Consider the following 27,328-nt stretch of genomic DNA (forward strand, 5'->3'; position numbering starts at 1 on the left):
ATAATGCAGTTTAACATAAATGGGTTAATTTCAAACTATACAAATGGCAGAGAAACAAAACTTAACAACTTGCAAGTCATTTTGTCAGAAATAAATATCAAGAATGTATGCTTGAATGAATACTAGCTTACAAAGAATAGTATCAACATCTTAAATAACCTTTATAATTTTTATGTTGCCAGCAGCTTTTGTAGGAGTAATTTAAACACGAGGGGGTCATACATAGTTGTGAGCAGATCAATAGAATATAGAGCAAGATTTGATTTCAATTCCGTTAATAAAGAATGTATATTTGACAGCTGCTGCATAGAGTTAGGGCAAAATATTGTAATTTTATCTATGTATATAATTCCACTTTTTGTCAAAATCCCAGTGATTATTGCAAAAACTTCAAAACAAAACCAAGAAAAGGGTCACAACAAGTGCCGATTTCAACATAGATCTAGCCAGTGAAGCCAAAAACTCAACAATATTCATTGATATGATTCAAATATCGGGTTTCTTTGCTAATTTCACTGATCTTACTTGAGTGAACAAAATGTCTGTAACATTTATAGATAATATTTCAACCAATTATACTTATAATGAGGCAAATAAGTTTTGTTTATGTTTAGGACTTTCTGATCATTGGGCTCCGTTTATGGAGTTACCGAAAACTATAGAACTGTGCTTTTTTTTAAAAAACCTACAGCAACTCCGATTTATTTGTAGCAAATCATTTTCAACATGATTACAACACCAGAAATCAAAATAACTTTATGCTTCCCACATTTGGTTTAAATATTATGCTCAAACTCCACATTATACGAATATGAAAATTTATAACAAAGTGAAAGGAAGAGAATTACTCAGCATAAATTTAGGAACACTGAAAAAATCTTATATGAGAAACTAGTACTCAAATGTTGTTATTCAGTAGAAGAATTCATGAATAACAACCTGAAAATTTGAGCAGGAGAGAGCAAGTACTTATTTTTTACTTATTTACACATCAAGTGCCATAGCACCAAACTGAGAAGCAAATTTCCAAGGTCATGGAACGTGTCAGTAAATGAAATTACAACATCAAAGTAGTAACAGACAAACATAAAAGTCCAACCCTAAGTTTAAGTAAACACAATCAACAATATAACAATAATCAGCTTAATTTTTCAAGGAACTCCTCAACAGAATAGGAGTGACCCATGAGGAAATTCTTCAGTTTTGATTCGAAAGAGCATGGATTACTGCTAAGATTTTTGAATTCTTGTTGCAGCTTATAGGATGCAGCAGTATACTGCACACGTTTCTGCAAAATCGTTAAGGAAGTTCGATCCTAATGCAGTTTTGATTTCTGCCAAGTATTAACTGAGTGAAAGCAGCTTATTCTTGGGAATAAGCTAATATTGTTAACAAGAAATGGCAGTAAGGGAGATTATATATACACTGAGAGGCCAATGTCAAAATACTCAGACTCATGAACAGGGGTCGACAAGAGGTTTGTGAACTTACATCACTTATTGCCCAAACCGCCTGTTTCTGAGCCAAAAATATCCTTTTAGAATGGGAAGAGTTACCCCGAAATATAATGCCATATGACATAAGCGAATGAAAATAAGAAAAAGTAGACTAATATTCATGTCGAATGATCACTCACTCCAAATACTGTCCGAACAGTAAAACTTGCAGCATGAAGTATTTGAATGAGATTCTGAATGTGAACTTTTCAGGACAGTTTACTACCTATCTGAACACCTAGAAATTTGAACTGTTCAGTTTCACTAATCATATGCCCATTCAGTGAAATTAAAATGTCGGGTTTCATTGAATTGTCTGTTAGAGACTGTAAAAACTGAGTCTTATTGTGATTTAGCATTAGTTTATCTTCTCCAACCCACAAACTTATGTCATGAACTGCACAATTTGAAACCGAACCAATTTTACACACAACGTCCTTTACCACCAAGCTAGTGTACCCATAATACTACATGGCATATCATTTAGATAATAACAAATAGGAGTGACCCCAACACTGATCCCTGGGGACACCCCCCATTTGAGCGTACATCACAACAGTTTCTCAACACTGTGAATAATGAGCTTTTGCTGTCTGTTGCTAAAGAGGTGAACCAATTGTGAGCTACTCCCCGTATTCCGTAATGGTCCAACTTCTGGAGCAATATTTTGTGATCAACACAATCAAAAAATATGCCTAGTGTTCGAAATCTTTTGTTTAACCCATCCGCTACCTCACAGAGAAAAGAGAATTTAGCATTTTCAGTTGTTCAAACACTTCTAAAGCCTAACTGTACATTTGATAGCAAATTATGTGATATAAAATGATCAATTATTCTTACGTACAGTGCCCTTTCAATAACTTTAGCAAACACTGATGACATAGAAACAAGTCTAAAATTGTCTACATTATCCTTTTCTCCATTTTTATCAAGTGACTTTACTACTGAGTACTGTAATCGTTCAGGAAACTGACCATTCCTATAGGAAAAATTACAAATATGGCTAAATACAGGGCTAACATGTGCAGCACAATACTTTAATATTCTGCTAGGCACTCCATCATATCCATGACAGTTCTTAGTCTCCAGTGATTTAATTATTGAGTGTCACTCAGTTTTATTTGCAGATGAAACATCTGTAATCTCTGAATGTAACAGTACTGACCAAATTCCCCAAACTGTAATAAATACTTTAGAAAAACTAGATACCTGGTTTGAATTAAACACGGACTGTCCATTTTTAAACGTTTGTTACTTTTGAAGAAAAGTTATTATTAATTGCTTCACTAATTAACTGTTCAGTACAATATATTATATTAATGATATTATAAGGAAAATTGTGAACAAGTTTTTGTTTTTTGATGAGTCTCTGGTAAATTAAGGGAATAGCTTGAAATTGTATGTTACAAGACAAGAAACTTCTATTCTATTCTCATGCTTATTCGGTTGCTATTTTTCTTGTAGACAACTGCGTCACTGTGGAGTGTGCCACTAGCTCAGAACCGGGTTCACTTTCTTGAACGGACTGTAAATTTTTCCTCACCTAGTTTGCTGTTTATTGCTCAGCACTGTGGCTCACTTGGTATATGACAGCACAACTTAGCACTGTGTTAGCTGAAGCAACAATGAAGGAACAGGTATTGGCTCTCAGTTGTAAAACAATGAGGGAACGGTAGAAGACACCGTTATTTGTGGATGGCGCACTTTATACTTAGGCGTGCCCACTCGAGGGATAAGGAACAAATACATATGCAGCTGAATGCCTATCCCTAACTGTAAATAAAGGCCTCCTTGAAGAACTGGAGAAATGAGGGTGCAGAATTATTACGGGATCCAATTACAAGAACAGCATCAACCAAAGTAGTTCCCGAAAGCAAGTCTCTGTCAAAACAGAGAAAATTAGAGAGAGAGTTGCCAAAGACACGTACAATTTTATGGTCACCTCAAACAAATGGATGGAAACAAGATGACAAGAAGGTCTTTCACTTTTTTTTATTCAAACCTCAAAATCACAATGCCCCAGTTCAGAAATACCAAAGACGATCTCCAACACCTACAAATCAAACCCAAAAATGCCTGTGACAGAGATATTTCCCCCACAGCAAGATAGTGACAAATAGGTGTTACAGAGAACAGCAACTAAAAGGAAGATGTGGGGCCCTTGGACAGAGGAGGGTAAGAAAGCCCATTTACAAAGAATGAAGGAAATATGGGCTTCAAATAAAGCAAAGTTCACTGCCAAATGTAAAAAGTCCTAGATGGCCAAACAAAATAAAATTTTTTCCCCTGCTACCGAGTTCTGAGATAGTAATATTGGGTATTCAATCTGTATGCAGAGCACATTATGAGGAATGCAGGGTTACATGAAGAAAAAATCTGAATTAAAATAGCTCAGATAAATATAAATACCATACTGATGGCAGACAGTGAAGTTAAAGTAAAGATCATCTTAACGAAGATGAAAGAAGGTAGTGCATAGGCTGGTCTAGCGCTGAATGTCAAGAAAATTAAAATTATGCCAACTATACCTATCACTTCGTGGCATACAGGAGGAGAAATAAGGGAGGTTGTTTTTATGTTCAATTATCTAGGCTCTCAGATTTCTGCTGATGGTGACTGTAGCCAAAAAATCAAGAGACACTAGCTACTTGGCAAAGGGAAATGTCCAACCTTAATTTTAAGGAGTTCATAAAGTAGTGACTATGCGCTTTCCAGTTGTGATGTACGGATGTGAGACATAGCCCATAAGAACGACTGACCAGCACAGAATAGATACCTCGAAACTGCGGTGTTGGAGGGAACTCCTCAGAGTTCCACGGGCTAGAAATAGAACGAATGGTCAATATTCTTCATCATCATCAGCCAGTTCTATCACTTAATGTAGCCTCTTTGAGTCAGCGGGTAACAAAGCATCCCAATAAGATCTTCCATTTCTTCCAATCCTGAGCTTTCTGTTGCCAATTGAATCCCACTGTCTTCCTTATATCTCTGTCCAATCTGTCTGGTGGTCTTCCCCTAGGTCTTTTTTGGTAAATTGGGCTCCAGTCTAGGACTTGTTTAGACCACCTACCACCATTTGTTTGAGTTACGTGACCAGCCCACTGCCATTTCAAGGTATTCACTCGTTCCATTATGTCGGTGACCTTCGTTGTTTGTCTTATTTCAACTGCTCACTTCCTGTCTTTTTCATGTAACCCAACACTGACCTTTCCATTCCTATTTGGGCTACTGTTAGCTTTCTAACAATGAACTCATTTAATGTCCAAGTAGCTTGCCAGCCCAATTTAATTCATCATAATATTCCTGGTTTTAAACTTCCTTTTATGTTTATCAACTGATCCAGATAGAGATATTTTGTGACTCTTTGGAGTTGTGTACTTCCAACTGATATACTTTTCTCAGGTGTCCATCCACTTATTACCTTGGTTTTATCAATGTTCATTTTTAGTCCAACTTCAGAACATGCTAATGCGAGTTCACTAACCAATACTTGACGTTCTTCCATGCCATTTGCAAATAGGACAATATCTTGTTCTTTTCCAACCCTGATGCTATTAGGTCAATGTTACAACTAACAAAACCAGACTGCTACTTGGCAGGTCTGACAATGAAACAAAAAGTGACCTACTTTGAGCATGTTACAAGAGGACACGACTTGCTGCGAAACAAGTTAATGAGGGGGAAGAGATAAGGCATACAGGGAAGAGGAGGGCAAAGGACGAGATGAATCAATAGTGTTGCATAAGTAACGGATCCCCTCCTGGAAAGCCTTTGGGAGAAGGTACAGGACAGAAGAAACTGACGTGCTCCAGTTCATGGGCCACGGAAAGCCAGAATTGACTAGACACACACACACACACACACACACACACACACACACACACACACACAGACAGAGAGAGAGAGAGAGAGAGAGAGAGAGAGAGAGAGAGAGAGAGAGAGAGAGAGAGAGAGGGGGGGGGGGGGAGGAGATAATAGTGGAGCATCCAAATGGCCCACATGATGTGCTAGTAGCAGACACCCAGACACCATCTGTTATGCTGTAGAGCACGTTAGGCAACTGAGTACTGGGTATTCCCAGGGTGACCAGTTCTTCTACGCTGCACGAATGGCCACCACAAAACTGGCAGAGTGCACAAATAGGCACAGAAGAACTATCTGCCTTAGGGACACTCAGCAGCCAGCAGCATAATCGATGGGACCCGAGTGCCTATTACTGCTGCATTACACAGGCAGTCTAGATCCTCTCAATTCACAGTAGTGTCCCTGGTCTCTGGAGATTGGAACTAGCTCTACGACACATCCCAACACCCTCCTGGACTTAATCTCTGCTAACACATCCTCCTCTCTTTCCAATATACAGGGTGTTTCAAAAATCATACATGTATGGCAAAGTATTATGTTGTCAAAACTATGTGCCGCCTCTTTTCTTAAGTGAACGAGTTTTTACATAGTTTTCATGTTTTGTTTGTTATGTATAAGTAATCATAATGTACCAGCACTCTTGTTAAGATTATGTATGAGTAAGGAAAAGTTAAATCATAGAGAGACAATACAAGCTACATCGTAACATGAAGAGAATGTTTTTTCACAACCAGTATATCAGTTACGAAAAAACATAGCGCCTTTCATTAGCATTCACATTCTCATTCGCATCATTTCCCTTTGCTGGTTTCACTCTGATTCTAATTGCTGAATTAATGTAAGTTTTATATCAAAAATATACACTGTGTGATCAAAAGTATCCAGACACCTGGCTGAAAATGACTTACAAGTTCATGGCGCCCTCCATTGGTAACAATGGAATTCAGTACGGTGTTGGCCCACCCTTAGCCTTGATGACAGCTTCCTCTCTTGCAGGCATACATTCAATCAGGTGCTGGAAGGTTTCTTGGGGAATGACAGCCCATTCTTCACCGAGTGCTGCACGGAGGAGAGTTATCTACATCAGTCGGTGAGGCCTGGCATGAAGTCAGCGTTCCAAAACACCCGAAAGGTGTTCTGTAGGATTCAGGTCAGGACTCTGTGCAGGCCAGTCCTTTACAGGAATGTTATTGTCGTGCAACCACTCCAACACTGGCTGTGCAATATGAACAGGTGCGTGGCTGTGTTGAAAGATGCAATCGCTATCCCCGCATTGCTTGCTAACAGTGGGAAGCAAGAATGTGCTTAAAAACAACAATGTAGGCTGGTGCTGTGATAGTGCCATGCAAAACAAAAATGGGTGCAAGCCCCCTCTGTTGTTGTTGTTGTTGTTGTTGTTGTTGTTGTTGTCTTCAGTCCTGAGACTGGTTTGATGCAGCTCTCCATGCTACTCTATCCTGTGCAAGCTGCTTCATCTCCCAGTACCTACTGCAACCTACATCCTTCTGAATCTGCTTAGTGTACTCATCTCTCGGTCTCCCTCTACGATTTTTACCCTCCACACTGCCCTCCAATGCTAAATTTGTGATCCCTTGATGCCTCAAAACATGTACTACCAACCGATCCCTTCTTCTAGTCAAGTTGTGCCACAAACTTCTCTTCTCCCCAATCCTATTCAATACCTCCTCATTAGTTACGTGATCTATCCACCTTATCTTCAGTATTCTTCTGTAGCACCACATTTCGAAAGCTTCTATTCTCTTCTTGTCCAAACTAGTTATCGTCCATGTTTCACTTCCATACATGGCTACACTCCAAACAAATACTTTCAGAAACGACTTCCTGATACATAAATCTATATTCGATGTTAACAAATTTCTCTTCTTCAGAAACGCTTTCCTTGCCATTGCCAGTCTACATTTTACATCCTCTCTACTTCGACCATCATCAGTTATTTTACTTCCTAAATAGCAAAACTCCTTTACTACTTTAAGTGTCTCATTTCCTAATCTAATTCCCTCAGCATCACCCGATTTAATTTCACTACATTCCATTATCCTCGTTTTGCTTTTGTTAATGTTCATCTTATATCCTCCTTTCAAGACACTGTCCATTCCGTTCAACTGCTCTTCCAAGTCCTTTGCCGTCTCTGACAGAATTACAATGTCATCGGCGAACCTCAAAGTTTTTACTTCATCTCCATGAATTTTAATACCTACTCCAAATGTTTCTTTTGTTTCCTTTACTGCTTGCTCAATATACAGATTGAATAACATCGGGGAGAGGCTACAACCCTGTCTCACTCCTTTCCCAACCACTGCTTCCCTTTCATGCCCCTCGACTCTTATAACTGCCATCTGGTTTCTGTACAAATTGTACATAGCCTTTCGCTCCCTGTATTTTACCCCTGCCACCTTTAGAATTTGAAAAAGAGTATTCCAGTCAACATTGTCAAAAGCTTTCTCTAAGTCTACAAATGCTAGAAACGTAGGTTTGCCTTTTCTTAATCTTTCTTCTAAGATAAGTCGTAAGGTCAGTATTGCCTCACGTGTTCCAACATTTCGATGGAATCCAAACTGATCCTCCCCGAGGTCTGCATCTACCAGTTTTTCCATTCGTCTGTAAAGAATTCGCGTTAGTATTTTGCAGCCGTGGCTTATTAAACTGATAGTTCGGTAATTTTCACATCTGTCAGCACCTGCTTTCTTTGGGATTGGAATTATTATATTCTTCTTGAAGTGTGAGGGTATTTCGCCTGTCTCATACATCTTGCTCACCAGATGGTAGAGTTTTGTCAGGACTGGCTCTCCCAAGGCCGTCAGTAGTTCTAATGGAATGTTGTCTACTCCGGGGGCCTTGTTTCGACTCAGCTCTTTCAGTGCTCTGTCAAACTCTTCACGCAGTATCGTATCTCCCATTTCGTCTTCATCTACATCCTCTTCCATTTCGATAATATTGTCCTCAAGTACATCGCCCTTGCATAAACCTTCTATATACTCCTTCCACCTTTCTGCCTTCCCTTCTTTGCTTAGAACTGGGTTGCCATCTGAGCTCTTGATATTCATGCAAGTGGTTCTCTTCTCTCCAAAGGTCTCTTTAATTTTCCTGTAGGCAGTATCTATCTTACCCCTAGTGAGATAAGCTTCTACATCCTTACATTTGTCCTCTAGCCATCCCTGTTTAGCCATTTTGCACTTCCTGTCGATCTCATTTTTGAGACGTTTGTATTCCTTTTTGCCTGCTTCATTTACTGCATTTTTATATTTTCTCCTTTCATCAATTAAATTCAATATTTCTTCTGTTACCCAAGGATTTCTAGCAGCCCTCGTCTTTGTACCTACTTTATCCTCTGCTGCCTTCACTACTACATCCCTCAGAGCTACCCATTCTTCTTCTAATGTATTTCTTTCCCCTATTCCTGTCAATTGTTCCCTTATGCTCTCTCTGAAACTCTGTACAACCTCTGGTTCTTTCAGTTTATCCAGGTCCCATCTCCTTAATTTCCCACATTTTTGCAGTTTCTTCAGTTTTACTCTACAGGTCATAACCAATAGATTGTGGTCAGAGTCCACATCTGCCCTGGAAATGTCTTACAACTTAAAACCTGGTTCCTAAATCTCTGTCTTACCATTATATAATCTATCTGATACCTTTTAGTATCTCCAGGGTTCTTCCACGTATACAACCTTCTTTCATGATTCTTAAACCAAGTGTTAGCTATGATTAAGTTGTGCTCTGTGCAAAATTCTACTAGGCGGCTTCCTCTTTCATTTCTTAGCCCCAATCCATATTCACCTACTATGTTTCCTTCTCTCCCTTTTCCTACACTCGAATTCCAGTCACCCATTACTATTAAATTTTCATCTCCCTTCACTATCTGAATGATTTCTTTTATTTCATCGTACATTTCTTCAATTTCTTCATCATCTGCAGAGCTAGTTGGCATATAAACTTGTACTACTGTAGTAGGTGTGGGCTTCGTATCTATCTTGACCACAATAATGCGTTCACTATGCTGTTTGTAGTAGCTTACCCGCATTCCTATTTTCCTATTCATTATTAAACCTACTCCTGCATTACCCCTATTTGATTTTGTGTTTATAACCCTGTAGTCACCTGACCAGAAGTCTTGTTCCTCCTGCCACCGAACTTCACCAATTCCCACTATACCTGCCCGATTAAGGAATCGGGCATTCCACACTCCGATCCGTAGAATGCCAGTTTTCTTTCTCCTGATAACGACATCCTCCTGAGTAGTCCCAGCCCGGAGATCCGAATGGGGGACTATTTTACCTCCGGAATATTTTACCCAAGAGGATGCCATCATCATTTAATCATACAGTAAAGCTGCATGTCCTCGGGAAAAATTACGGCTGTAGTTTCCCCTTGCTTTCAGCCGTTCGCAGTACCAGCACAGCAAGGCCGTTTTGGTTAATGTTGCAAGGCCAGATCAGTCAATCATCCAGACTGTTGCCCCTGCAACTACTGAAAAGGCTGCTGCCCCTCTTCAGGAACCACACGTTTGTCTGGCCTCTCAACAGATACCCCTCCGTTGTGGTTGCACCTACGGTACGGCCATCTGTATCGCTGAGGCACGCAAGCCTCCCCACCAACGGCAAGGTCCATGGTTCATGGGGGGAGGAAAGCCCCCTCTATGAAAAACATAACCACACCATACCACCACCACCACCACCACCACCACCTCCAAATTCTACTGTTGCCACTACACACACTGGCAAATTACGTTCATCGGGCATTCACCATACCCACACCATGCCATCGGACCGCCACATTGTGTACCGTGATTCGTCACTCCACACAACGTTTTTTCCACTGTTCAATCGTCCAATGTTTATGCTCCTTACACCAATCGTGGCGTCGTTTGCATTTACCGGCATGATGTATGGCTAATGAGCAGCCGCTCAACCATGAAATCCAAGTTTTCTTACCTCCCGCCTAACTGTCATAGCACTTGCAGTGGAATGTGATGCAGTTTGGAATTCCTGTGTGATGGTCTGGATATATATCTGCCTATTACACATTACAATCCTCTTCAACTGTCGGCAGTCTGTCAGTCGACAAAGTCAGCCTGTACGCTTTTGTGCCGTATACGTCCCTTCTCGTTTCCACTTCACTATCACATTGGAAACAGTGAACCCAGGGATGTTTAGGAGTGTGGAAAGACCATTCTGCTCTCTCGAGATGTGTACGGACTACTGAGGTTGGTGATATGGAGTACCTGGCAGTAGTTGGCAGCACAATCCACCTAATATGAAAAAGTATGTTTTTGGGGGTGTCTGGATACTTTTGATCACAGTGTAATTTGAAAGCAAAGCGCTATTCAAAATCATGTGTAATTTTTTATGCAATCCTAGTCACAACATTATTTAAAATATACTGAGAGACAAGTAGCATATGTTAAAGATGAGGTTTTTGTGAAAGAGTTCCAAGTTGGCTTCACCGACATTTAATCATAGTGCGTACCTGGCACAGCAATCTGCAATTTTCTACATCATGTTAAAAAATGCTTGATCATTTTTGTGATAGGCGACACCATCAAATATTTTATGTGATCTTATTCAAATTCCACAAGCCAAAATTACAGATAACTTTGTCTTGGAGTAGACCTATCTTATGAAAACATTTACTAACATAAACTGTGAAACTTTACAATATTTTATCTCATTAGCATTTCATACAAGTGAAAATTTTCTTTATAACAATTTACAAACCAAAGATGTAGCAAAATCACATTCCAGCTTTGTGTAGTAATTCACTGTTATATCTAGAAGAAAAGTAATCGTAATCTCCCACCATATACAATTTTTAAGCAAGACTAATAAAATTTAAAAAAATACTTTTTTTTGGTTAGATATGATATGGCTCATTATTGGAGGAATGAATACACTGTATAGTTTATACCCATTGCCAGTAGAAGTTTGCTGTCTTTTATTTGTTCAGTTACTGTCACATGTTGCAAAATAACTACTCCACGCCAGGAACCATTTTGTGCACACAAGCTTGTAAAATGCAATTACATGAGTATAGTGTAAATACATTTCAGGTTGTGGTACCAAACTGATTCTCCAAGAGGATGGAACATTCGTGGACCGTATCAACAGTTTGTAGACGCACAATGTGTACGTAAAGGAGAGAGTCCTTGTCACCCTCGTGTTTCTGACAAAAGTATCACACAAATTCAAACTGATTTTCAACATGGTCCTACAAAACTGACTCATATTCCAGTTGGGAGTTACAACTGCTTATAACAACAACCTGGTGTGTTTCAAAATGTCAGGTGGTTATGAACCGTAAATGCTACAGCTGTTACAGGTTTTACACCATGATGACACATGAAAACAAGTGACACTTTCTGACAAGCTTCAGAATGCTATTGACAACAATAACACTTTCATACAACACATCGTGTTAAGTCATGAAGCAACTTTCCACATTAGTGAGAAGTAGAGAAATACTATTTGACACAAGGTACATAGACTGCATCAGAGCAAGGAAATATGGTATAAACCATCTTAAACAGGAATACCACACAGCAAGCACCACTGAAAAAGATATGAACATCAAAAGAATTAGTAAAGACAGACACCTTCTCATTTTTCAAGAAAACTCCGTTATTAAAAAAACCACTAACATCAAATAAACTGTTGCTCAATGACCTAATAAATATTGGAAACAATACACTATATAAAATGATAAAAATAAAATAAAACAGAAGGACCTTTTCCATTATTCTTCACATTCTTTCACCTCGCCTCCCCTCCCCCAAATTTCATTTCACTTCTTGCACCTCACTTTTTTCCTTTAACTCACTCTCCAGCACAATACTTTGTACTTGTGTCCACTCATCTTTGCTCCCCCCACCACCAACAGCTCACCACACAAAATTTAAACTGCATCAATACTCCATTTCTCTTACACAGTATATGGATACACAGCAACTCAATTAAACAGAATAACGCACATATAACAAACTACAGAGAGAAAAAAATACATATCAAAGAAAAACTAGTAGCAATTTTGGCAAAACAGCAAAACATGGTATCCACTTAGAAGTATACAAATAAACAATCAACACAACTGTGCAAAATTGAGCTGTGTTGAACATAAAAAATACAGAGTTCCACAAAGCAGTATACAATTGAACCACAGTTATCATCGAATATCAAGAGCTCAGATGAAAACCCAGTTCTAAGCAAAGAACAGAAAGCAGAAAGGTGGAAGGAGTATATAGAGGGTCTATACAAGGGTGATGTTCTCGAGGACAATATTATGGAAATGGAGGATGAAGATGAAATGGGAGATATGATACTGCGTGAAGAGTTTGACAGAGCACTGAAAGATCTGAGTCAAAACAAGGCCCCGGGAGTAGACAACATTCCATTAGAACTACTGACGGCCTTGGGAGCACTCACCATCTGGTGAGCAAGATGTATGAAACAGACGAAATACCCTAAGACTTCAAGAAGAATATAATAATTCCAATCCCAAAGAAAGCAGGTGTCGACAGGTGTGAAGATTACTGAACTACCAGTTTAATAAGTCACAGCTGCAAAATACTAACGCGAATTCTTTACAGACGAATGGAAAAACTGGTAGAAGCCGACCTCAGGGAAGATCAGCTTGGACTCTGTAGAAATATTGGAACACTTGAGGCAATACTGACCCTACGAGTTATCTTCGAAGCTAGATTAAGGAAAGGCAAACCTACGTTTCTAGCATTTGTAGACTTAGAGAAAGCTTTTGACGATGTTGATTGGAATACTCCCTTTCAAATTCTGAAGGTGGCAGGGGTAAAATACAGGGAGCAAAAGGCTATTTATAATTTGTACAGAAACCAGACAGCAGTTATAAGAGTCGAGGGGTATGAAAGGGAAGCAGTGGTTGCGAAGGGAGTGAGACAGGGTTGTAGCCTCTCCCCAATGTTATTCGATCTGCATATTGAGCAAGCAGTAAAGGAAACTAAAGAAAAGTTTGGAGTTGGAATTAAAATCCATGGAGGAGAAATAAAAACTTTGAGGTTCATCGATGACATTGTAATTCTGTCAGAGACAGCAAAGGACTTGGATGAGCAGTTGATCTGATTGGACAGTGACAATGTCTTGAAAGGAGGATATAAGATGAATATCAACAAAAGAAAAATGAGGACGATGGAATGTAGTCACAAAATAATTAAGGTGATGCTGAGGGAATTAATTTACGAAATGCGACACTTAAAGTATTAAAGGAGTTTTGCATTTGCGGAGCAAAATAACTGATGATGGTCGAAGTAGAGAGGATATAAAATGTAGACTGGCAATGGCAAGGAAAGCGTTTTTGGAGAAGAGAAATTTGTTAACATCGAGTATAGATTTAAGTGTCAGGAAGTCATTTCTGAAAGTATTTGTATGGAACGTAGCCATATATGGAAGTGAAACGTGGATGATAAATAGTTTAGACAAAAAGAGAATAGAAGCTTTCAAAATGTGGTGCTACAGAAGAATGCTGAATATTAGATGGGTAGATCACATAACTAATGAGGAAGTATTGAATAGGATTGGGGAGAAGAGGAGTTTGTGGCACAACTTGACGAGAAGAAGGGATCAGTTGGTAGGACATGTTCCGAGGCATTGAGGGATCACCCATTTAGTACTGTAGGGCATCATGGAGGGTAAAAATCGTAGAGGGCGACCAAGAGATGAATACACTAAGCAGATTCAGAAGGATGTAGGCCACAGTAGGTACTGGGAGATGATGAGCATGGAGAGCTACATCAAACTAGTCTCAGGACTGAAGACCATAACAACAACATTACTGTCTAATGAAGAAAGGAACCAAAAATGTGCTAGCAGACAGCTTTTCATGATGTAGGTGTAAAATCAAGCAGTAATTAAAAACCAACAATTGTTAATGGCCCATTTTTTGATCTAGAAAAGAAAACAAATTTTAAATATATTCAATTAAAGGCCAGTGATGATGCTTTGCTTCAATAAAGCAAAATGCCGGCGGTGAGAAAAACACACACATTCTAGTTATAACCTCTCATCGATCAAATTTGGAGACTACAGAACCCACATGCACACACTGAACAAGCAGGAGCTTCAGCTGAAGTCAATGGGTCTTTTGTGATGTCCCACTCTTCTTTGATGCAAACACAGCTGATGGTCAGCAGTATCTGGGTACATCACAAAACTAATCATTTCCGATGCTGAATGAAGACAACTTCATTTTCCCCCTCACTGGAGTTGCCAAGTGCACATATATCTCAATGAAACTCCACTGGGCAGTCGTAATGGTCATAATACGGCCGGTGACTTAGCACATCTTGTCTGGCCTCCATGGTTACCAGATTTGATTCTCTGCGACTTCTTCCTGTCAGGTTCAGCACTGCACAGAAACTACAAGAGTTGAGGAACTGGATCCATACTGCCACGACATCAGTGACGATGGACACACTGTCTCAAATACAGGAGGAAATTCGAGTGTCGATGAGATACTGCTTGTGGCACTAGTGGAGGACATACTGAACTTCTGTAATCAAAACTAGAGGTTCGTAAATTTGTGTCCCAAGTTTCGTAATTTAATGAATGTGTGTCTCTGAAATACATATATTCTTTTTGAAGCACCCTGACAAAGTCCCTATCAATTACGGCAGGCTACGAAAAAATCTTACCTACATAGGCAGGCTACGAATAAATCTTACCTACATAGTCTCAGATGTTATTGAATTTAGTATATGTTAAAATGAAGGACTAAGTAAGAAACACTTTTTTTTCCCCTCTCTCCAAAAAGTTTCTGATCAGTGATACAGCCCTCCAAAGATGACACTGTGCATACCATTTTAAATATGCGAATTTTGAAAAAACTTTTAAAATGCTGTATCTCTGGAACAGTTCTAGATATTTTCTTGGATTTTTTGTATTTGAAAGACGAAGTCCATTTGGACTTATCTGTCAAAGTTCTTTTACTATAGCATTCTGAACTTCTTCATAATTTATAGTGAAAGTTTTTTTTCCTCAAAAACACCAATCAATAAAATTTAAATTTTTTTCTGTAGATTAGTGCCAAACAGTTCTACATTCCCTGAAAAGGAGAGCTCCACTTTTAGGTTGAACAGGTTTTATAAACAATTGAAATTTTTGCCATACATAAAACCCAGTTTATTACCACATTATCACATAACAGGCTCATAAAAATCAAAATTTAGCCTTATTTAACATAATTTTAGTTTTGAAAGGTGAGTAAGGGACACATTTTTCAAACTTTTTAAATGGTTCCAAAATGTATGTGAAAGGTTTCAATTTGTACAACTTCTGTGCACTCTATTTTGTACTGAAATTAGACAGTCAATGAACTAAAAATGTGTTACACTGCTTCGGTATCTCCTTTTGATATAGAGTGATGCCTTCCTGTTGAACCAATAGGAACAGGAGCACTTACAATCTTCAAAACATTGTGAACAGGAAGTGGGCACCGATGACGTCGTCGCTGCCCGTCAGCTGGAACCCTATATCCAGCAGCTGGTCCATGTGGTAGCGTAAAGTTCACTAGAATTTCATTTGACTCTTAACTGGAGTCAACAAACTCTGCAATCCATCAATAAAAGTCATACACACATGCCACAAACATCACACTTCTCAGGCTGTGAATCTGAATATTATCCTGCTGTTTCCGATGCATTGGCCATACAAACAAAATTTTTTCTTTCTTGCTCTTTACAGTGCGTGGAATACGAGTTCGTCATCACTTCGAGTCCAAAAATGCGTCTTCTGAATTCCTTTCACAGCATCAATTTGTTTGGACTATTCTTTTTTCGTCTAACAGAATTCTTCGATTTCCTCTTTGAACAAAAGACGTGTCAGATTTCACGATTCTCGTAAAATCCTCAACATTCTGAATTGCAGCTGTATTTGGTCTGGAAAGATTATGTTTTGTAGCATGGTGCTTCAACAGGCCTCCTACACATCTCAAGGCCCCTTCCCGGGACCAACAGCACTGTATACCTACTCAGTTGGCACAAGCGACTTACTCAATTTGAACAGCTGGAAACGATTTTTAAAATGACTAGGAGCACCATCAGAAATAATAATGATCTTCTCCACCTCTGCTTATACTTGAAGAATTTTGTGCATTGCTAGCAAAGCATGAGCTGAGTCATGTCACTTGTAAAAACTGAAACCTGGTCATTACTCCAATGATACCCTTCTACTTCTTGTGCAGAATTACAGGCTAGGTTATCAGCAAAATCACAGTGAAGCACTAAACATAGTTCTTCAGCCAGTAAACACCCTTTCACTTCTGCTCAATGGTGTTGTTGCTATTCCTTCAGATGCTGGTGTGTTACTGCTTCACTCTCCTGTTGTCCCAGTCGGAAGACATTTCAAACAGTCCTTTTCACAAAACACACAGCAACTGTGTCAACTGGAAAATTCCTCACAAAAACACAGAACTCACTGGATGGTCTCAGAGTTTTTAGAAGCCTCTTCAGTAAACAAATTAGCACTTGACAAATACAATACAGAAACCTGCAATGAACAGCCACGACAAAGAAACTGACAAGAAACCACAACAAAGTGTAAGAAATATCTTCAACAATGAAAGTGATAAGAAATAACTGCAACAAACAAAGTGATAAGAAATAACTGCAATAAAGACAATAAAAAGAAACATTGTAACAAAGAAATTAGTAAGAAACAACAACATTGAAGATGTACATTACTCTTAAAAGTTAAAAATATGATTTTTTTAAATAAAACATGTCCAACTTAAAAGTGGAAGCTCTCCTTTACACAGAACGTAGTACTACATGGTAGTAATCAACAGAAAGAAAATCTAACTTTTCTCGATTGGCATTTTTGAAAGAAAAACCAAGGAAATTCTGCAAATCATAAAAAAATCAAAAGGTGACACTAAAAGAATGTTGACAGATATGTCCAAATGGAGGGTACCATTGTAATCATAGGGCAATTACCTTTCAAATAAAAAACTAACAAAATATCTAGTACTGTTACAGAGATACAGCATCTTAAAAATATTTCCAAAATTCACATCTTCAAAATGGTGCTCGCAGTGTCATCTTTGGACACCTGTATCTCAGGACCCGATTTTTTTTTTTTTTTTTTTTTCCTTGAGGGGGAGGGGGGGGGGGGGGGTCCGAACCTTGTTTCTTACTTACTCATGAGTTTTAACTTATGTTAAATTCAATAAGATCCGAGACTATGAAGGTAACCCACTTGCCTGAAGTGATACGGATTATGCCCCATGTACTTTCTTTCAAGTATGTATGTATATTTTTTATCATGACCTCTTTCCGTCCTAATTCTCAACTCTACTATTCAACTTCCAGCCTCCTAATCTATATTAACTTCTCACTTGGAACTTATTATCTCTGGACGAAAGCTGGCACGTGCTTACCAATGTACCACCCCGCTTTGACACAACCCCTAAACCTCTGTCTACTTTTGTTCTTCCTCTTCACTAAAGGTGGATCTTTCTCCGACTCATCATGGTGTATGACCGAGTCACCCTGTTTTAACACCCACCAATCATCCCCTCCTCCATAATAAAGAAGTTATTAATTCTGAATGATAGATAGTGTGCCATTTTTACGTGTACGAGTTATGATCAAAATGTAAAGGTGACTCTTTTAATTTCATAGTCTTTATACATACAGTTTTCAATTTTATTTATCTTCTTGGTACACATGTTCCTAATGTACATTATCATTTTCAGCTGTTTTGAATATTCAGTTTGTTGTTCACAGTTGAAAAGGTTATACATTTTCACCAGTACTCGGTGCATTTTAACTTTCCAAGAAGATCAATCAAAGAATTTGCATTAAATTTTGCTTGAAAAATAGAATAAACTTCAGCACCACATTCAAAATGTTGAGTGTGACTTTTGGCAAATCTGCTATGAGTAAGGCAACAGTTTACGAATAGTGTAAACGTTTCAAAGAGGGTCTAGAAGACATTGAAAACGATTACCATCCTAGATGCCCTCGCACATCAACTACTGACAACAATGTAGAAAAAGTACAGAAACTGATTCTGGAAAACCAATGAAGTATAATTAGAGAGGTTGCCGATGATCCTTCAGCTCGTGCCAAGCAATTTTTTTTAAGGTTTGGGCATGAAATGTGTAGCAGCAATATTTGTTCCAGAATTGTTGAATTTCAACCAAAAACATCATCACATACATATCACCCAGTAATTGTTTAATGAAGTCAACAATGATCCAGAAATTCTAAAGAGGGTTACAACAGGTGAAGGAACACGGGTATACGGGTGTGACATCGAAACTGAGGCCCGAATATCCCAATGGAAACTGCCTGAAGAGCCATGACCGAAAAAAATTCGGCAAGTCTGATCGTACTTGAAGATTCTTCACACTGTTTCCTTAGATTCCAATGGAACAGTAGGTCATGAGTGCCTGCCTTATGGTCACAAGGTCAATAAGGAATACTGCCTTTAAGTTACACACCATTTGAATGAAGAAATCTGAAGAAAACAACGAGGAATTGTGGCAAAACCACCTGCAGAAGTTGCTTCACGATGATGTTCCAACTCATACCTCGAGTCTTGTTTCTGGTTTTTTGGAAAGGGGGGAGGGGGTAGGGGGGGGACACTATGATGCTCCAGGAACCACATACACCGATCACGGCCCTCTACGACTTCTTTCTAGTCCTGAGGACGAAGAGAACAATGAAGGGACACAAGTTTGCCACCACTTGTGAGATAAAAAACAGGATTGCTGAACACCATAATGAAAGGCAAGTTCCAGAAGTGCTTCCGGGATTGGACAAAGCACTGGCACTGGTGTATTGTATCTGTACAGAATTACTTTCAATGGGCCAAAGTAATAGTTGGTAGTGAATAAATAAAGTTAATTTAAGAAAAACAAAAATTCCCGTTACTTTCTAATCAGACCTTGTATGTGCGTGTGCAAATTTCTTCTCCTGTAGTTGAAGCAACTGGTCACATTGGACGACACATCACCCAATTATGTTCAATGAACAGAATCTGTAGTGAAAATTGAAGCACTTTAAGCTGTGTCTGAGGTTCTCAGTACACTACCACAACTCCACGTACCGAGCACGGGCAAGTGGTCCCTGTAGTAGGAACCTCCCGATGCCTCCTGCACACACTTCAGGTCCACCTTGCCGCGGTGCCCGACACGGTACACGTTGGTCGAGCCCGACGTCCACGTCACGTTCGCCACCGACCGTCCCGATTCGTTGTCCCAGCCGTGGATGTCGATCACTCTACCGGTCTTCCCTGTAACGTGCGTAAAAGTGAATACCTTGCCCTCGCAATTTCAAACAGTTATGTGCCAGCAATCGGACAAGGTTATAGGTAGTCATCTTCCATTTTGCAGTTGCAGGAAGAAACAGAAATTCGTACGGCAGACTGAATAAACTTAATACTACACTTACACAACTTAAATTTTTTACTTTTCAGTTTTGAGACCACCTCCAGGTTAGCAAAGTATTAATTATCTGAATGTCATACATACAGTTGACATAGCACATACATCTCATACAGCACATTTCAAAAGAAATATACCGACTATAAATTATTTAATGCATAGCTACACACAAGTATGAATCACAGAGAATGTAAAAGAATACTCAAAATTTTGATCATTGTGAAAGCACCCCCTTGGGGTACAGAGGTACACACATTTTTAAACTGACTTAGTGCAAGCTGACAGATTGGTTGTACTAAAAATGACAAAGTTATGTTCTGCTCCTAGCCACCTTGATCTCCAAACCAAATGTGGATTTATTTTTATGAGATTCATTTGGAAGACTTTGTGCATATGCCTCCTTCGTTGAAAACAAATCCAAAACAACGTTCGCGTTCGTAATGCACTCACATCAGTGTCTCCACATTTGCTTCAGAATGTATGGTGCGAAGCTGATCATCTCTTAGATATCCAGGGGAGTCATTCTGAACTTCTCTAATGTATGTAAGAAAAAATTGAACTTTTTTCATTCTAACTGTTGTACAACTATGCATAATTTTGTTATAGCCATTTCTAATTAGTATGGTATATTCCTTTTGAATTGCACTGTATAAATAAAATTATCTTCAATTTTCACAGGAATCACTGTACACATCAAAAGACACGAAATGGATGCATCAGTTGAGAAGGGAGTGAGACAGGGTTGTAGCCTCTTCCCAACATTATCCAGTCTGTACATTGAACATGCAGTAAAGCAAACCAAGAAGAAATCTGGAGAGTGAATTAAAGTTCTGGGAGAAGAAATAAAAATCATACTGCTCGCCAATGACATTGTATTTCTGTCAGTGATGGCAAAGGAATTTCATTGAACAGAATGGATAATGTCTTGAAAAGAGGTTACACGTTAATCATCAACAAACAATAGTAATGGGGAGTAATTGAGTTACATCGGGTGATAAAGAAATTAGATTAGGCACTCAGTTATTAAAAGTAGCAGTTGATTTCTGCTATTAAAACAACTCACAGTCCCAGTAGTAAAGAGGATATAAAATGCAGACTGGCAATAATAAGTAAAACTTCCCTGAAAAAGAGAAACGTTTTAGCAATGAGTACAAATTTAAGTATAAGGAATATTTGTCTGGAGTGTAGTGTCACAATGAAGATAAACGTACCTAATAAAAAGGGATAAGAAAAGAAGCCCTTTCAAAGTGGTGCACTACAGGAGAATACTGATCTATGCCTACTCAGTGTTTCTGAATGAACTGAAAAATGCAATAAACAACTACAATAAACAATAATATAAATCGTAATGTTTTATAAAGTTGTTAGGTTGACTCTTGTGGCATACTGTATTAGAATAGGTCACTTTTGTATAATCATGTCCATTACTAAATTAATACCTGAAATGAATGCCTCCATCTAACATAATTATAACTTAATTAGAATACCGTAACGTTGTAATTATAGATGCATAAAAGCTTTATATAATTACACCATTTGCACATTAACACGTTTAAAAGTGAGCAAATGCTTCTGTCTATTTCTTTGGATGGGTAATTAGAAGGTACTGATTGAACTGGGAAGAAAAGGTCTTTATTGTACAACTTGAGTAAAAGAAGGGATCATTTGATAGGACACTTCTCGAGGCTTCAAATAATAGTCAATTTGATAATGGAAAAAAGATTGGAGGGGTAAATATTGTAGAAAGAAACCCAGGTTTGACTATAGCAAGCAGGTTCGAATGCACGTAGTTATGCAGACACGAAAAGGCTTGCACATGATGGACTAGCATGGAAAGCTGGATCAAACTAGTTTTAAAGCAGGGGACCACCACCACAACAACAACTAGTTGCACACTAATAGTTCCACAGAGAACGGTTTCATTTCATGTGTGTAGAGGTGGTTGGATGACAACAATATTGAAACACATGATTAGGCTAGGCCATCTGAAAATATTTGGACGTATGAGTATTATAACAATTTTTTCCTCTTACAGAATGAGAACCTCCCTAATTTAACATAAACAGAAATCCTGGCAGAACAACATGTATGATCCACAAATCTAAATTCTACTCATATCATCTTTATTATTCTGTACCAGTTCTCAGAAATCTATATACACTATGTAATCAAAAGTATCCAGACACCTAGCTGAAGATGACGTACAAGTTCGTAGCGCCCTCCATCGGTTATGCTGGAATTCGATATGGTGTTCGTCCACCCTTAGCCTTGATGACAGCTTCCACTCTCGCAAGCATATGTTCAGTCTGGTGCTGGGAGGTTTCTTGGAGAATGGCAGCCCATTCTTCACACAGTGTTGCACAGAGGAGAGTTATCTACATCCTGGAACGAAGTCAGTGCTCCGAAACATCCCAAAGGTGTTCTATAGGATTCAGGTCAGGACTCTGTGCAGGCCAGTCCATTACAGGGATGTTATTGTCATATAACCATCCAGCCACAGGCCGTTCATTATGAACAGGTGCTCAACTGTGTTGAAAGATGTGATCGCCATCCCCGAATTGCTCTTCAACAGTGGGAAGCAATAAGGTGCTTAAAACATCAATGTAGGCCCTATACTGTGATAGAGCCATGCAAAACAACAAGTGGTGCAACCTTCCTTGATGAAAAATACGACCACACCATGACACCCCGCCTCTGGCATCACACATGCTGGTAGATGATGTTTACCGGGAATTCATCATACCTATACCCTGCCATTACATCATCACATTGTGTATTGTGATTTGTCACTCCACACAATGTTTTTCCAGTGTTTACGCTCCTTACAGAAAGTGAGGTGTCATTTGGCATTTACCGGCACGATGTGTGGTTTACGAGCAGCCACTCGACCGTGAAATCCAAGTTTCATCACCTCCCGCCTAACTGTCATAGTACTTGCAGTGGATCCTGATGCAGTTTGAAATTCCTGTGTGACGGTCTGTATAGATGTGTGCCTATTACACGTTACGACTCTCTTCAACTGTCGGTGGCCTCTGTCAGTCAGCAGATGAGGTCGCCCTGTACGCTATTGTGCTGTACGTGTCCTTTCTCGTTTCCACTTCACTACCACATCGGAAACATTGGACCTAGGGATGTTTAGAAGTGTGGAAATCTCGTGTACAAGCATATGACACAAACGACACCCAATCGTCTGACCACGTTTTAAGTCCGTGAGTTCTGCGGAGCGCCCCATTCTGCTCTCTCACGATGTCTAATGACTACTGAGGTCGCTGATTTGGAGTACCTGGCAGTAGGTAGTAGCACAATGCACCCAATATGAAAAAATTATGTTTTCAGGGTGTCCAGATACTTTTGATCACGTAGTGTATCAGTAGTTTTGTGTGTGAATTGAGGTTTCACGTTAATAAAAAGTGCCACCTGACATCACAGACTCTGGCTGAATGTCAACATACAAGGGATGCAACACGGACCACCGATCAGATCACTGCGTGAGTATTGAGACACTCGGGCCAGAATTTCTGTAAACAGCGTGCACTGTCTCCGACATTACATGACCTACCAATGAAATGTAACCATTCCTGCTTTCACAATTTGTAACTGCACATTTCGATTCATTTGTCTTCCGATTGGTTTGATGCCGCCTGCCACGAATCCTTCTCCTGTAGCAATCTGTTTATCTCAGACTAGCACTTGCACTCTGTGTCCTCAGTTATTTGCTGGATGTACTCCAATCTTTGCTTTTCCCTACAGTTTCTACCCCCTACACCTCCCTCAAGTCCCACATAGGTGATTCCCTGGTGTCATAAACCTTGACCTTATTTCTCATCTTATTACGAGGCTGGTTTGAAAAGTTCTCGGTATCACCACGAGAGGTCAGCACTACCGCGATGTTCATCCGGATGTTGCCTGGAAACACAAGAAACACAATGTTGCCTGTATACATGTGCTCTCAGAAGAGAGATGTGGCGGTGACACGGCACTGTTGTTCCCGCACGGTGATTTGCGAAGATTGGGGGGAGGGGGGGGGAAATAAATTTAAAAAAAAATAAATAAATAAAATAAAATAAAATAATAAAAAATCGAGATTCGAGCAGTGATTAAGTACTTCGTAAACCAAATGTATGAAAGTAAAGGATATTCGTGCCAATTTACAGAATACACTGGGGGACTCTGTTCCTTGATATTCAACTGTTGTCAAGTTGACAAGCGAATTTAAATTTGGTCGGGAGAGCTCAGATGACGATCCGCGCATTGGTCGGCCGAGATGTGTCACAACTCCAGAAATCATTGCAGAAGTGCACGAAACGGTCACGGAGGATCACCGATTAAAAGTGCGTGAAATTGCTCGCACTTGCCAGATGTCACCTGAAAGCATGTAACTCATTTTAACTGAAGAATTAGAAATGAAAACATTATCTGCAAGATTGATGACACGACCCTTGACGTGTGCCAGCACACACGTGCTGTCACCGTGGCAATATTATGCAAACTGAGATATGAATTGTTGCCCCCACTCATCTTGTTTACCTGATATGGTTCCGTCACACTTCCACCTCCTTCCAAAACTGAAAATTTTTCTTGGTGGGTGAATATTCACTTCAAACAAAATATTGATAGCCGGAGTTGACAATTATTTTGCAGGCCTAGAGCAAACTCATTTTCGAGGTGGGATCGAGGCACTGGAACATCACTGGACCAAGTGCATTAATCTACAAGATTAATCTACAAGAAGACTACATTGAAAAATAAAAAAAAGTTCAGTGATGTAAGTGCTGTTTTTCTATTCCATTCTGAGAACTTTTCAAACCACCCTTGTATTCCACCTGATTTTCAATGTTCTTGCATAGCACCGCATCTCAAATGCTTCAATTCTCCTCTGCTGCGGTTTTCCCACTGCCCACAATTCATTACTATATAACGCTGTGCTCCAAATGTACATTCTCAGAAATTTCTTCATCAAATTACAACCTATGTTTGATAGCATTTGAAGTGTTAAAGCTCTGGTTGTGAGTTGTAACTGAACCAACAACTTCACTAATGATCTGTCATCTCACTGTTGTGGTTTCTTTACACAGTGGACTTGCCACACTATACCACTAATTGTGCTGTAGGACTTTGTCTGTACCATCACAATTTGTACATTATACAAAGTTCAGGCACACGATACAACTATAACTGCTATTGGAATTATGGAGAAATTAACAATTAAAATTTCGATATTTGTAGTCATCAAAAGACAGCTATTTTTATGTTTTCAAACTAAAACAGAAATTGTATCCATAATAGTAATATGACATGATAATTTTTCAGTCAGGATAAAGCATACTAATGTTTCAATTGGTATTAGCTAATCGAATTGTAATTACAACTATACAAAAACGTAAAGTTTTTACTTGTACAAAATTTAATTAATTGAATCTTAGCCTTTCATTGAATAAAACTAATCCCTCTGTTCACCTGAAAATGATGGGATTATTATCTTTTAAGTAAGTAAAATAATATATGCAAATTAACCAAATATATTGCTGTAATGATAAAACATGAAATTTATAGTCTTCATAGAAACAGATTCTTTCCTGTCTTTGAATGAAATTATTCAATGTTATTTCACGTAAATTGCTCTGTAATTTGGGAAGACATTTGTAAAAGTTTTAATTGTTACACCTAAAAATTTAATCTGTAACAATGTCAGTACTTGTTTAAATTCACATATAGGCGATTTGTAAGCTGCAATATCTCAGTTGGACTTCATTTTGACAGCAGCCACGAGACAGTGTTAAGTCAATTTTACATGTAGTTTGTCCCCGAACATCTAGTGTGTGAAATGAAACTTGTTGTGAACACGAATTCCTGGAGCTTATTTCTTCCACTGCACGATTCCTTAGTGGTTATGCAGTAACATCAAGATGAACATATGGCAGCATTAAGAAGCAGCACCCCGGATTACACAGGATATGTATCATTTATTTAGTGGAGGATATCCGTAATATGATGTGGTATTCTGTTTTCTTGTGTTAAGCAACGATACACATCGCAAACCTGACCATACAAAATCATTTTTTGCCACTTTATATTACAGACGGCTGTAAGAGAGCTCACATTTACGCCAACTCACTACAAAATCATGTAATGTCTTTTTTTAAGAACTCTTCTGTATCCAATTGTTCTCATATTGAACATTTACAACATTACGTGACAAATCTCTCATTACCCAGAACAACAAGTTTAAAGTGAACCTCAGACCAGCACATAAGAGAATGACATTTCTCCCCAGCTTCTATCAGCTGTTTCTGCCATTGTTTACATTATTAGCAGAGTTGCTTCCTATCTGCCTTCCAAAACACTGCCAAGCCACAACACCGAAGTACGAACGCCACTACCACAGCAGGTAGAGACTTGACAGCAGCACACATTCCAATGTCCTGTGCCGGCACTTCAATCGCGGTCCGTGCACGAACCAAAATCAAAGTGCGCACAGTGGAAATTCTCTAGAAGCTAGCTACCTAGACAATGTTTTTACGCTCTCAAGAATATCTTTCACTGAGCTAGAAGTGTGACAGCAGAAAATGCTACTCTGAAGCAGCTCATGTTACACTACACAGTAGTTTTCTGTTGGCCAGGAATGCCTTCTTTCTCTGTGCTAATCCGCTTTTTGTATCCTCCTTGCTTCATCTGACACGGGTTTTACCTTCACGACCACAAATTTTTACTAGTTCCTCACTATTCTCATTTCTGCTATTACTATACTGTTGCCCTTTTCAGGTTTACTCAATATATATTCCATATTCATTACACTGTTCATTCCATTCAACAGCTCGTGTTATTCTTCTTCACTTGCACTGAGGATAGCAATGTAATCGGCAAATGTTATCACTGATGTCATGTCCCCTTGAATTTTAATCCCACTCTTAAACCTTTCCTTTAGTTCTGTCACTGCTTCTTTAATGTACAGTCTGAACAGTAGCGGTGAAAGACCGCATTCCTGTCTTATACCTGTTTTAATCCGAGTAGTTCATTCTCGGTCTTCCAGTTTTATTGCTCCCTCTTGGTTCTTGTGCATAGTGTATATTACCCATCTTTCCTTGTAGCTTATTCCTATTATTATCAGAGTTTCAAACACCTTGTACTATTTTACACAGTCAAATGCTTTTTCTCGGTTGACAAATCCTATGAGTGTGTCTTTACTTCTCTTGAGTCTTGCTTCCATTGTAAAGTGCAATGTCAGAACTTCCTCTCTGGTGCCTTTTCCTTTCCTACAGGCAAACTGGTCATGATATAACATATCTTCAATTTCTTTCCCATTTCTCTGTATCTTATTCTTGTCAGCAGCTCGGATACGTGACCTGGTAAGCCGGCTGAGATAATTTCTACACATATCTTCCCTCGCTATCTTTGGAACAGAGTGGATGATACTTTTTCCGAAAGTCTGACAGTATGTCACCAGTCTCAGATTTTACACTCCGACCTCAACAGTTGTTCTATCCCTTCGACCTTATCTGATATCGAGTCGTCCAGATGTCTTAAATTCTGACTAATACTGGATG

General features: G+C 39.0%; 1 protein-coding gene across 1 annotated transcript in view; it reads right to left on the bottom strand.

The window, feature by feature from the left end:
* The window catches only part of LOC126295335 (E3 ubiquitin-protein ligase MIB2), a 370,711-nt gene that overhangs the window by 295,532 nt on the left and 47,851 nt on the right, over positions 1-27,328 (bottom strand). Inside the window, exon 5 of the mRNA XM_049987804.1 lies at positions 19,448-19,633. Coding sequence (XP_049843761.1) covers positions 19,448-19,633 — 186 coding nt within the window. The remainder of the gene's footprint in view (positions 1-19,447; positions 19,634-27,328) is intronic.

The sequence above is a fragment of the Schistocerca gregaria genome, chromosome 11 (genome assembly GCF_023897955.1).
Source record: "Schistocerca gregaria isolate iqSchGreg1 chromosome 11, iqSchGreg1.2, whole genome shotgun sequence".
NCBI lineage: Eukaryota > Metazoa > Arthropoda > Insecta > Orthoptera > Acrididae > Schistocerca > Schistocerca gregaria.